Source organism: Salvelinus alpinus, chromosome 10 (genome assembly GCF_045679555.1).
Source record: "Salvelinus alpinus chromosome 10, SLU_Salpinus.1, whole genome shotgun sequence".
Taxonomy (NCBI): domain Eukaryota; kingdom Metazoa; phylum Chordata; class Actinopteri; order Salmoniformes; family Salmonidae; genus Salvelinus; species Salvelinus alpinus.
The window spans coordinates 70,268,808-70,281,940 of record NC_092095.1 but is presented as its reverse complement, the minus strand read 5'-3'; the positions used below and the strand labels follow the sequence as shown (position 1 = coordinate 70,281,940).

The following is a 13,133-nucleotide window of genomic DNA, read 5'->3' as shown; positions in this document are numbered from 1 at the left end:
ACCAGTTGCATTAAGTACTGCACTGCATCTCCTCCTCATGGACTGCACCAGATTTGCCAGTTCTTGCTGTGAGATGTTACCCTACTCCTCCACCAAGGCACCTGCAAGTTCCTGGACATTTCTGGGGGGAAGGGCCCTAGCCCTCACCCTCCGATCCAACAGGTCCCAGACGTGCTCAATGGGATTGAGATCCGGGCTCTTCGCTGGCCATGGTAGAACACTGACATTCCTGTCTTGCAGGAAATCACGCACAGAACGAGGAGAATGGCTGGTGGCATTGTCATGCTGGAGGGTCATGTCAGGATGAGCCTGCAGGAAGGGTACCACATGAGGGAGGAGGATGTCTTCCCTGTAATGCACAGCGTTGAGATTGCCAGCAATGACAACAAGCTCAGTTCGATGATGCCGTGACACACCGCCCCAGACCATGACGGACCCTCCACCTCCAAATCGATCCCACTCCAGAGTACAGGTCTCAGTGTATCGCTCATTCCTTCGACGATAAACGTGAATCCGACCATCACCCCTGGTGAGACAAAACCCCGACTCGTCAGTGAAGAGCACTTTTTGCCGGTACTGTCTGGTCCAGCGACGGTGGGTTTGTGCCCATAGGCGTTGTTGTTGCCGGTGATGTCTGGTGAGGAACTGCCTTACAACAAGCCTACAAGCCCTCAGTCCAGCTTCTTTCAGCCTATCGTGGACAGTCTGAGCACTGATAGAGGGATTGTGCGTTCCTGGTGTAACTCGGGCAGTTGTTGTTGCCATCCTGTACCTGTCCCGCAGGTGTGATGTTCAGATGTACCGATCCTGTGCAGGTGTTGTTACACGTGGTCTGCCACTGCGAGGACGATCAGCTGTCCATCCTGTCTCCCTGTAGGCGTCTCACAGTACGGACATTGCAATTTATGGCCCTGGCCACATCTGCAGTCCTCATGCCTCCTAGCAGCATGCCTAAGGCACGTTCACGCAGATGAGCATGGACCCTGGGCATCTTTCTTTTGGTGTTTAGAGTTAGTAGAAAGGCCTCTTTAGTGTCCTAAGTTTTCCTAACTGTGACCTTAATTGCCTACCGTCTGTAAGCTGTTACTTTCTTAACGACCGTTCCACAGGTGCATGTTCATTAATTGTTCATGGTTCATTGAACAAGCATGGGAAACAGTGTTTAAACCCTTTACAATGAAGATCTGTGAAGTTATTTGTATTTTTACAAATGATCTTTGTTTCTTTTTTTGTTTATTATAATGTAACATATTATAGCATAAAATATTATAACACATTATAACATATCATATGTTAATAAGACATTATAAAGTGTTGTACTTGCTTATAACAGCAATAAAGTAGCAATATATTCTAAATCTTTAACTTTTTCTTTGAGTTGTCTTTAGGCTTCAGAATGAATGCCTCCTCGTGGCCTATGTTCCTCCTGAGAACCCTGACTGGAGCAGAGATGGCACCAGCCACAGCTTTTAAAAAGGTCAAGAAAGAAAAATGGAACATTTCACATTGGACCATAAAGCTGTACTGTACTGTATTGTAGTGTATTGATTTACTGATCAATGATTGTAGTGTATCAATGATTTACGTGTGTGTACATAAACAGATCTGTCTGGTCTGGACTAACAGAGAGTTCTCTGTGTGTGTACATAAACAGATCTGTCTGGTCTGGACTAACAGAGTTCTCTGTGTGTGTATATAAACAGATCTGTCTGGTCTGGACTAACAGAGAGTTCTCTGTGTGTGTATATAAACAGATATGTCTGGACTAACAGAGAGTTTTCTGTGTGTATATAAACAGATCTGTCTGGTCTGGACTAACAGAGTTCTCTGTGTGTGTACATAAACAGTTCTGTCTGGTCTGGACTAACAGAGAGTTCTCTGTGTGTGTACATAAACAGATCTGTCTGGTCTGGACTAACAGAGTTCTCTGTGTGTATTTAAACAGATCTGTCTGGTCTGGATTAACAGAGTTCTCTGTGTGTGTACATAAACAGATCTGTCTGGTCTGGACTAACAGAGAGTTCTCTGTGTGTACATAAACAGATCTGTCTGGTCTGGACTAAACAGATCTGTCTGGTCTGGACTAAACAGATCTGTCTGGTCTGGACTAACAGAGTTCTCTGTGTGTATTTAAACAGATCTGTCTGGTCTGGATTAACAGAGTTCTCTGTGTGTGTACATAAACAGATCTGTCTGGTCTGGACTAACAGAGAGTTCTCTGTGTGTGTATATAAACATATCTGTCTGGACTAACAGAGAGTTCTCTGTGTGTGTACATAAACAGATCTGTCTGGTCTGGACTAACAGAGTTCTCTGTGTGTGTATATAAACAGATCTGTCTGGTCTGGACTAACAGAGAGTTCTCTGTGTGTATATAAACAGATCTGTCTGGTCTGGACTAACAGAGTTCTCTGTGTGTATTTAAACAGATCTGTCTGGTCTGGATTAACAGAGTTCTCTGTGTGTGTACATAAACAGATCTGTCTGGTCTGGACTAAACAGATCTGTCTGGTCTGGACTAACAGAGTTCTCTGTGTGTAGGAACCCTCCATGCCCTCCCAGAACCTATTTAAACCTGGGATGAAGCTAGAAGCAGTGGACAAGAAGAACCCCTACCTGATTTGCCCGGCAACCATCGGAGAGGTCAAAGGTAACAAGATTTAAAAAAATATTTGACCCACCTTTACCCCATCTCTGTGGAGGACAACTTTATAACTGTAACTCTATAATGGTTGTTATTTACTATTACACTATTGTTCCTTTGTCCCCTATTTGCTGTCTGGTTGATGTATCTCCTGCTACGTCTTACTGTTTGTTATTGTAATCTTTATTTTTAGGTGATGAGATCTTTGTGATGTTTGACGGCTGGAGAGGGGCCTTCGACTACTGGTGCCAGTTTGACTCCAGAGACATATTCCCTGTAGGATGGTGTTCTCTGACCAGGCACAGCATCCAGCCTCCTGGCAACTTCTGTAAGTACCTCAACCTCACCACTAGAGGACAGCAGAGCCCTGCTTTCTGATGCGTTTGACCTGTCTGTTACCACGGGTGCTGCTGGCCCAGGGTTTCTTTCTGAAGCTGCCTGAATGAGCAGAGCTGGATGAGAAAAACAAACTGTTTCTTTCTGCGAGGATTTCGCTGGCTGTTTTCCCCTATTTCCTGTGTTATTTCCTGTATATTTGACTAAAATACAACCAGTAGGTTTACTACAATTAGTACTTTTCCACTGGTAATAATATTCCTTAATGTGTTCCACTGGTGTACATTCAAGCAGTATTGTCCTTCCACACATTGCATTTGGGTCTAGTTTGCTTGTAAAAAGCCAAGATTATATATATCATTATTTTGTATTACCTTTTTTTTTGACAGGTTTAAGATCATTTTCTGATTCAAGTAAATCATTGTAAATATATGATTGTGAGCTTTGTAATATCTTCCTTAATGTGTTATCTGTTTAACACTCTACTGCACACAACCTTTTTGCCCCCATATCATTTAAAAACATTCCTACACATGACAATATGAGATGACATGTCTGTAAACAAGCCAATGAGGTGCAGACGTTGGTATGACGTATCAATTGGGGGAGGGACCTTCTTACAGGAAGCAGAGCGACCTGAGTGCATGGTGTAAGTGAAGGGTACAATGCATTTCATTATTTTGCATGTTTAAATAGAGACAATAAAAAATATGTACTTGTGTAGGAACCTCTAAAGCAGAATATTTGATAGGTTTTAAACATTTTGTTTTTATATTTATTCAAAAAATGGAATGTTATTTTGTTGCCTCAGGGCAACATTGTGTAGTCGGGCTACTTTTCTTTTTGCCTCAGGGCAATATCATGCTCAATGAAAGACGTGTAAAAGGATGGCCTTGGACAATGTTTTGGCCAACATATCCACTGACATTCACAGGCAGTGGACACAGAGACATTCCATTCTAGCCTAATCTGATAGAGAGGGCCATGAACTTTAGGACAATGACAGCTAGGAAGAATGGGCCCCAGAATGTAGTTTATGCGCAACTTGTATTTTTCGAATGAAAAGAGTGCTTCTTTGTACTACGTTCCCCTTAATCTGTTGTTGGTTTTAAACATTAGTTTCAAGTTCTATTCTGTCTTTTTTTCAATTATTTATACATTATCAAAAAGCATAAAACTTACCAAAAAATAGTATGAAATATTTGTAATAATGAACAACCAAATGGTGTGCAGTACAGGGCTAATCCTTCATCACGTCCTACAGTAGCAGCTGGTGTTGATTCTTAATGCTAGATTACTACATGTAGCTGTATTGTTCATACCTATTTGTTCATGTCAAGCTGTGACCAATCAGTTCCTTCTCAGAATACCACAGGGTATGTGTTGCTTTTCATAACCCTTTGATTGGTAAACCCTCATAGTAAGGCTGATGATCACGAGGCCTTTATTTCATCTATTGTACACAGACTTCCCTTGGCTTTCTTCAATTCCTCAACTTGACCCATTTTTCACAGAAATCTACCCATTTCTTAAATAATTTCTGGTTATTTTTAAGTAATTTGTTCTTAACACCAAACAAACTAAAATAGAGAAGTAATTAACTCTTAATTCCATGACAAATGAAAGGGGTTTAACACAACGTTGACTCACCTGCCAATAATTTTAAATGTGTGAATGATTTCAGCTCAGACACACTTTCCTTCAGTGCAGGAAGAATGTTGTTTTGCCTTATTTAATAGAGCCTGATTACCAGCCAGGGACTGTCATCCCTGCTACCGTGCTTTTATGGTAGTTTTGATAGGTTTTAGCATACACAAAACATCCAGCAGTATTCTATACTCCACATTACCAGCCAGGGCCTGTCATCCCTGCTACCGTGCTGTATGCTCGTTTTGACACAAAACATCCAGCAGTTTTCTATACTCCACATTACCAGCCAGGGCCTGTCATCCCTGCTACCGTGCTTTTATGGTAGTTTTGATAGGTTTTAGCATACACAAAACATCCAGCAGTTTTCTATACTCCACATTACCAGCCAGGGACTGTCATCCCTGCTACCGTGCTTTTATGGTAGTTTTGATAGGTTTTAGCATACACAAAACATCCAGCAGTTTTCTATACTCCACATTACCAGCCAGGGACTGTCATCCCTGCTACCGTGCTTTTATGGTAGTTTTGATAGGTTTTAGCATACACAAAACATCCAGCAGTTTTCTATACTCCACATTACCAGCCAGGGCCTGTCATCCCTGCTACCGTGCTGTATGGTAGTTTTGACACAAAACATCCAGCAGTCTTCTATACTCCACATTACCAGCCAGGGCCTGTCATCCCTGCTACCGTGCTGTATGCTCGTTTTGACACAAAACATCCAGCAGTCTTCTATACTCCACACTATCTATCACTTTCCTTAGAGAGTCAAAACAACTCTCCCAGTACAGCTTCATGATCTCTTGTGCTATAAAGCTTCAAGCTGCTCTCTAGAGCTCCGACAGGGGAATTGATATGGATAGCGTTAAGACTTCTGACAGAGGTTGTATCCCAAATAGCCCCCTATTCCCTATATAGTGCACTGGTCTAAATGAGTGCACTATAAAGGGAATATGGGGCCATTTGGGATACAGTCTGTGACTGATGGTGGTAGTTATGTGTCTTTCAAACTGGCCTCAATCTGGTCCTCTTCCCCCGAGCCACTGGCATGTTTACAACTGTCTTCCTGTGTTTATTGTGTGTGTGTCTGTTTGTCATCTGTGTGTGTGTGTGTGTGTGTGTGTGTGTGTGTGTGTGTGTGTGTGTGTGTGTGTGTGTGTGTGTGTGTGTGTGTGTGTGTGTGTGTGTGTGTGTGTGTGTGTGTGTGTGCCACGGTGTAGGTGCAGAGAGGATATAGTATGACGTGGAGATGGATGCATCTCTTCTCTCAGCAGAACTTTAACTGTTAGGAAACACACTTCCTCTATCTCAGTATCAGTAACAGTCAGTTGGGGGGGGGGGGGTTACTACCACCTTGTTCAGGTCAACGGCTCACATTTCTCTGACTGAAAAAAGTATTTATCAGGCTTCAAATGTATATCTCTTTTGCTATGTTTTTTTAAAGATGCAATATGCAGAAATCACTCTGCTATTTCCTGACTGCTAAAATTCTAATAGTTCTCCTGATTTCAGTTTGTTCCTAAACAACCAATATACGGTACAATTATTCTCTACACTATCTAAAGAGCTGTGAGTAGAATCAAAGTGACACATTGCTGCTTTTAAAAGAGGTAATGAACATTTATCATTTTTAGTCATTTTACATTTTTTAATTTATTTTTTATGTTCCGTTAAACTTTTGCTTGGTTTGATCATAATTTCTACCAAGTTTTATTACAAATCTTTTATAAGATGTTATCAATGCAACTTGTTAATTTGATGCAGAAGTTTAGATGGAGAAAAAGGTTTCCTTCCCGTAGCTGCTTTTAGAGAGCATGAGATCTATCCTCAGGGTGGGGACTATCCTCCTCCCTCTCCCTTCCAATTTGAGTCTGATGAGGGGATAATTGGCAGAAGATCGGTCTCAGTGATGAGCCATCAGAGGGATGTGGGGGGTAGAGAGGGTGTGGTTGAATGGGCGGCCTCACACTTTACCCACGTCTCTATTGTTGAACGTCCCCCTGGTTGAGACGGGACAGTCTGGTGGGAAAAGAGTTCTGCCGGACGCACAGTGAAGAGAACAGCCCACTGATTATACTGCATTCACATTTCAATAGTTATCTCGTACACTAGTTTGGTTTTTCTTTTAATTAACAGTGATTGAGTAATCAGATTAAGGGATGTAAGAAAGTGTACATTTGATCCATTATAAAATAAACATTATTTTAGTTTTTTTATTTAAGAGAAGGAACGTGAGAATCTTTAAACAATAAGCCATTCAATGACCTTATGAAAGTACATTCAGCCCAGTCTGTTATAACCTAGAACACTGCTGTCAGTTTGATCAGAGAATCATTTCTAGACTAAATCCTTCCCATACTAATGTACAGTTAGGAATGTGTTCATTTCATTTTCCTCATTAGCAAAAGGCTGTTTTGGGTTTCCAAATTCAGATGTTTATTTTTTTTATTTTAGCAATCAGAAAATAATAAATATTTAAAAATATGTTTTTTGTATAATTTTGATCCTGATATATAGTTACTTTTTTCCTTAAACATTAACTCTCTTTATTGTAGATTTTATAAAAATAAAAAGTAGTTTAGCTTTGAGTTGCCAACTTTGACTTTTCATCAAAGTCAAATTAACTTTAGTTTCATGAGGTGAAATTAACTTTAGTTTCATGAGGTGAAATTAACTTTAGTTTCATGAGGTGAAATTAACTTTAGTTTCATGAGGTGAAATTAACTTTAGTTTCATGAGGTGAAATTAACTTTAGTTTCATGAGGTGAAATTAACTTTAGCGGATGTGTCATACAATTAAACATAGTTTATCAAATTACGTTTTCGTGGTGTTTTTTAAATATTTTTTACTAGCAGCCAAACGGTTTACGTCTTGGTGTTCTACTGTTAGAGTAGAGAAAGACAATTACAAAAGAACAGTGTAATTTTAGTATTGTGAATAGATTTTCTTCATTCATAAAATAATAATTGAATCCCATTGTATAAAAATGCCACACAAATGCTCTTCATTAGTAAATGAGGAATAAACGGTTGCTTTTTCAAAACAAACACTGTAGAACACACTTTCATTCTTATTTACCACTTCAATTCAAGTAACATGATGAGTCATCTTCATGAACTATGTGTTTGTAAGAAACACTACAGGAGTGTGCTGAAGTTAGTTTCTAGCTGCTGTCTTTGGTTGTGTCTCTTCTACCTCACTAGCATTAGTTATGCATGATGGGAAAACAACAGCCTCTTCATTTTAGAACAGACCATTTATGAATTTATTAGGGGAACCATTTCCTATAGTTCACAGTCCTACACCCTAACTACACCGGCAGGCTGCCAAGTAACACCCCCATTTATTATTGTTTCATTATAACCTGAAGTAAATAACCCTCAGATAATTTCTCTGGCTCCATGGTGAAATAACCAAATGAGCAGCGTTGAGGTCTTGTTTTCTGGAGATGAAGCCGTCTTTGTTTGCCTCAGATCAGTCAGATTAGAAGGAGACTTTCTGAAGCAGGAGGGCTGCTTCCCAAATGACACCCCATTCCCTTTATAGTGCACTACTTTAGACCAGGGCAAATGGCACCCGATTCACATTATAGTGCACTACTTTAGACCAGGGCAAATGGCACCCGATTCCCATTATAGTGCACTACTTTAGATCCTATTCCCTTTATAGTGCACTACTTTAGACCAGGACCCCTATAAAGGGCACAGGGTGTTATTTGAGACAGACAGGGTATCTAAAGCCGTGGCTGCTCCGTGCTCTGCCACTGTTTCCTGCCCCTATCCAAGCCGTCTTTCACCAGGTCCTCCAGGGACGTCTGAATAGGCTTGGGTTACAGAGAGAGGGATGAGGGACCCCCCTCCCTCTTTTTGGGTTCTGAGTCAGGGAGACCCCTCTCTCCCCTTTCCTCCCATTCTCCTGGAGGGTTGTCTGAGCCTTCTAATGCAGCCTACAGGAGACCTCTTGTGCCCATTCCTCAATCGGGGTCCTCTCATCCATTTGAACCTTTTACACCCCCACCCCTCTCCCCAGGCACCCCGCCACTCAACCCCCCCCCCCCCCCCACCCCTCAGAGAGTTGGGCCTGGCGAGGAGAGTGAACGGCAGGTGACCGATGAGCACTGTCAATATAGCTCTTTGATCACATGCATAAAACCCTTCCCCCTTTACCCCTCCCTCCCACCCCTCCTCCGCCTGCTAGCCTCATCCACCCCCCTCCTCTTTCCCCGCGATGCAAATCAGCCCTTCAGCTCTCTGCTGCTCTGCTCTGTTCATTCACAGGGACAGAGGGAGGGGCCACTAGTAGCTAGCTCCTCCTGTTTCTAATACCGCCTCAGTCAGGCAGCAGCAGCATGGGGCTTTGTTGTGGACTGGAGCTGGACAGAGAAAGAGAGAACGAGGGAAGGAGAGAGAAATAGGGAGAATAGAGAGAGAGAGGTAGAGGGAGAGAGAGAGAGAGAGAGACCCTGACGTTAACCAGGGGTCAAACTAGTAAAGAGGGACTGTTCTGTTGTTGTGGACTACTACTGCTGCTGTTGCTGCCCGGAAACGTAACACCGTGTTGGGAGTTCCTGGTGAGTTTGCTGCCTCTGCTTTTGTCTGCTGTCTATTTTTAACTGGTGGTGGCTGTTCAGTTCCTCTTCCTCTCACGTGAGAGCCGGCGCTAGACTTCGTCTTCGTTAGCAGTCCGTTTCTAGAAAGGAGGGAATCCACTGTTTGTGTGAATGAATGGCTGTTGCATCTCAGTCACCCGTAGATGTACTTAATGCAGATGATGTAGCTATCGTTTGCATGGCCCTGACTGTTTCAACCACTCTCTTTGTTTGCTCTGGTTGATTTGAATGATTGAAATGAGGGCTCATAGGGAACAGTCACTGATATTCAGGACTACTGGTCTCTGCTCAGCGTTGGTATATGTGTCTACCGGCTATCGTATAATGTACATATGTTAAATCAATTTATGACTGTTAAGGCAACGTCATTTTGTTAGAACCATGCAATAGAACCATGCAAATTGCTTCATAAATGTAAATTCCAGAATATAATTACATTTAAATACACTATTTAGTCCTTAGAGAATTGCTTTAGTCTCTTATGTTTATGGAAATATTCACCCATCTTTTTATGCAAAAACCTTGTTTCTAATTATTGGAACATCCTGAAGTACAAGTACTTTTCCATCAAGTTAAATATTTTTTCAGTATAAAAAGAATTGTTCTGTTTGATGTTTGACACAGTAACAGATTGTTTAAATGGGTCTACCTGGGGCTATCAGTACCACCCTACCCCCTCTCTAAACCCCAGTCCTTCCCTGGTCTACCATACTACCCCCTCTCTAAACCCCAGTCCTCCCCTGGTCTACCATACTACCTCCTCTCTAAACCCCAGTCCTCCCCTGGTCTACCATACTACCTCCTCTCTAAACCCCAGTCCTTCCCTGGTCTACCATACTACCTCCTCTCTAAACCCCAGTCCTCCCCTGGTCTACCATACTACCCCCTCTCTAAACCCCAGTCCTCCCCTGGTCTACCATTCATACCTCCTCTCTAAACCCCAGTCCTCCCCTGGTCTACCATACTACCTCCTCTCTAAACCCCAGTCCTCCCCTGGTCTACCATACTACCTCCTCTCTAAACCCCAGTCCTCCCCTGGTCTACCATACTACCTCCTCTCTAAACCCCAGTCCTCCCCTGGTCTACCATACTACCTCCTCTCTAAACCCCAGTCCTCCCCTGGTCTACCATACTACCTCCTCTCTAAACCCCAGTCCTTCCCTGGTCTACCATACTACCTCCTCTCTAAACCCCAGTCCTCCCCTGGTCTACCATACTACCCCCTCTCTAAACCCCAGTCCTCCCCTGGTCTACCATACTACCCCCTCTCTAAACCCCAGTCCTCCCCTGGTCTACCATACTACCTCCTCTCTAAACCCCAGTCCTCCCCTGGTCTACCATACTACCTCCTCTCTAAACCCCAGTCCTCCCCTGGTCTACCATACTACCCCCTCTCTAAACCCCAGTCCTCCCCTGGTCTACCATACTACCTCCTCTCTAAACCCCAGTCCTCCCCTGGTCTACCATACTACCTCCTCTCTAAACCCCAGTCCTTCCCTGGTCTACCATACTACCTCCTCTCTAAACCCCAGTCCTCCCCTGGTCTACCATACTACCCCCTCTCTAAACCCCAGTCCTCCCCTGGTCTACCATACTACCTCCTCACTAAACCCCAGTCCTCCCCTGGTCTACCATACTACCCCCTCTCTAAACCCCAGTCCTTCCCTGGTCTACCATACTACCTCCTCTCTAAACCCCAGTCCTCCCCTGGTCTACCATACTACCCCTCTCTAAACCCCAGTCCTCCCCTGGTCTACCATACTACCCCCTCTCTAAACCCCAGTCCTCCCCTGGTCTACCATACTACCTCCTCTCTAAACCCCAGTCCTTCCCTGGTCTACCATACTACCTCCTCTCTAAACCCCAGTCCTCCCCTGGTCTACCATACTACCTCCTCTCTAAACCCCAGTCTTTCCCTGGTCTACCATACTACCTCCTCTCTAAACCCCAGTCCTTCCCTGGTCTACCATACTACCTCCTCTCTAAACCCCAGTCCTCCCCTGGTCTACCGTACTACCTCCTCTCTAAACCCCAGTCCTCCCCTGGTCTACCATACTACCTCCTCTCTAAACCCCAGTCCTCCCCTGGTCTACCGTACTACCTCCTCTCTAAACCCCAGTCCTTCCCTGGTCTACCGTACTACCTCCTCTCTAAACCCCAGTCCTCCCCTGGTCTACCGTACTACCTCCTCTCTAAACCCCAGTCCTCCCCTGGTCTACCGTACTACCTCCTCTCTAAACCCCAGTCCTCCCCTGGTCTACCGTACTACCTCCTCTCTAAACCCCAGTCCTCCCCTGGTCTACCGTACTACCTCCTCTCTAAACCCCAGTCCTCCCCTGGTCTACCGTACTACCTCCTCTCTAAACACCAGTCCTCCCCTGGTCTACCGTACTACCTCCTCTCTAAACCCCAGTCCTCCCCTGGTCTACCATACTACCTCCTCTCTAAACCCCAGTCCTCCCCTGGTCTACCATACTACCTCCTCTCTAAACCCCAGTCCTCCCCTGGTCTACCATACTACCTCCTCTCTAAACCCCAGTCCTCCCCTGGTCTACCGTACTACCTCCTCTCTAAACCCCAGTCCTTCCCTGGTCTACCGTACTACCTCCTCTCTAAACCCCAGTCCTCCCCTGGTCTACCATACTACCTCCTCTCTAAACCCCAGTCCCCCCCTGGTCTACCATACTACCTCCTCTCTAAACCCCAGTCCTTCCCTGGTCTACCATACTACCTCCTCTCTAAACCCCAGTCCTTCCCTGGTCTACCATACTACCCCCTCTCTAAACCCCAGTCCTTCCCTGGTCTACCACACTACCTCCTCTCTAAACCCCAGTCCTCCCCTGGTCTACCACACTACCCCCTCTCTAAACCCCAGTCCTCCCCTGGTCTACCATACTACCTCTTCTCTAAACCCCAGTCCTCCCCTGGTCTACCATACTGCCTCCTCTCTAAACCCCAGTCCTCCCCTGGTCTACCATACTACCTCCTCTCTAAACCCCAGTCCTCCCCTGGTCTACCATACTACCTCCTCTCTAAACCTCAGTCCTCCCCTGGTCTACCGTACTACCTCCTCTCTAAACCCCAGTCCTCCCCTGGTCTACCATACTACCTCCTCTCTAAACCCCAGTCCTCCCCTGGTCTACCATACTACCTCCTCTCTAAACCCCAGTCCTCCCCTGGTCTACCATACTACCTCCTCTCTAAACCCCAGTCCTCCCCTGGTCTACCATACTACCTCCTCTCTAAACCCCAGTCCTTCCCTGGTCTACCATACTACCTCCTCTCTAAACCCCAGTCCTCCCCTGGTCTACCATACTACCTCCTCTCTAAACCCCAGTCCTTCTCTGGTCTCAAAGCATGTGGTTTATATTCACACTGCACCAGGGAGCTCAATGGTTCTGATTCCCTCCAGAGCTCCCAGTTCAAACTGAAATGGAAATATTACAGGAGGGAGAGCTGGGTAATACGGCTTGAGGCGTGGTCAAACACACACACACACACACACACACACACACACACACACACACACACACACACACACACACACACACACACACACACACACACACACACACACACACACACACACACACACACACACACACAGGCCCCGACCCAACCCCCAACCAGTCATCCAGGCCGCCAGGCAGGAGCCACACTTCTCAGCCCCAGTAGTAGCGCCCCTCACCGCCCCGGGGCTCCAGACCTCCTGGCCACCGGGTCATTGGGTCAGCCTGAAATGACCCGTCATGATTAACTCCTTACACTCCTACTGCAGAACACAGGACAGGTTTAACGGAATGGAATGGAAGGCTCTATGTTAGAACAACTAGGGGGACAGTTTAATATCAATTGAATGGAAGGTTCTATGTTAGAACAACTAGGGGGACAGT

The 13,133-nt window shown here is 44.8% G+C and overlaps 1 protein-coding gene across 6 annotated transcripts in view; it reads left to right on the top strand.

Annotated features, from left to right (window-relative positions):
* scml2 (Scm polycomb group protein like 2) overlaps nucleotides 1–13,133 on the top strand; it is a 69,521-nt gene that overhangs the window by 25,514 nt on the left and 30,874 nt on the right. For all 6 annotated transcript variants that reach the window (XM_071330805.1, XM_071330808.1, XM_071330807.1 and 3 more), the window contains 3 exons: nucleotides 1,389–1,477; nucleotides 2,542–2,650; nucleotides 2,838–2,972. In XM_071330805.1, the coding sequence (XP_071186906.1) occupies nucleotides 1,389–1,477; nucleotides 2,542–2,650; nucleotides 2,838–2,972 (333 nt within the window). The remainder of the gene's footprint in view (nucleotides 1–1,388; nucleotides 1,478–2,541; nucleotides 2,651–2,837; nucleotides 2,973–13,133) is intronic.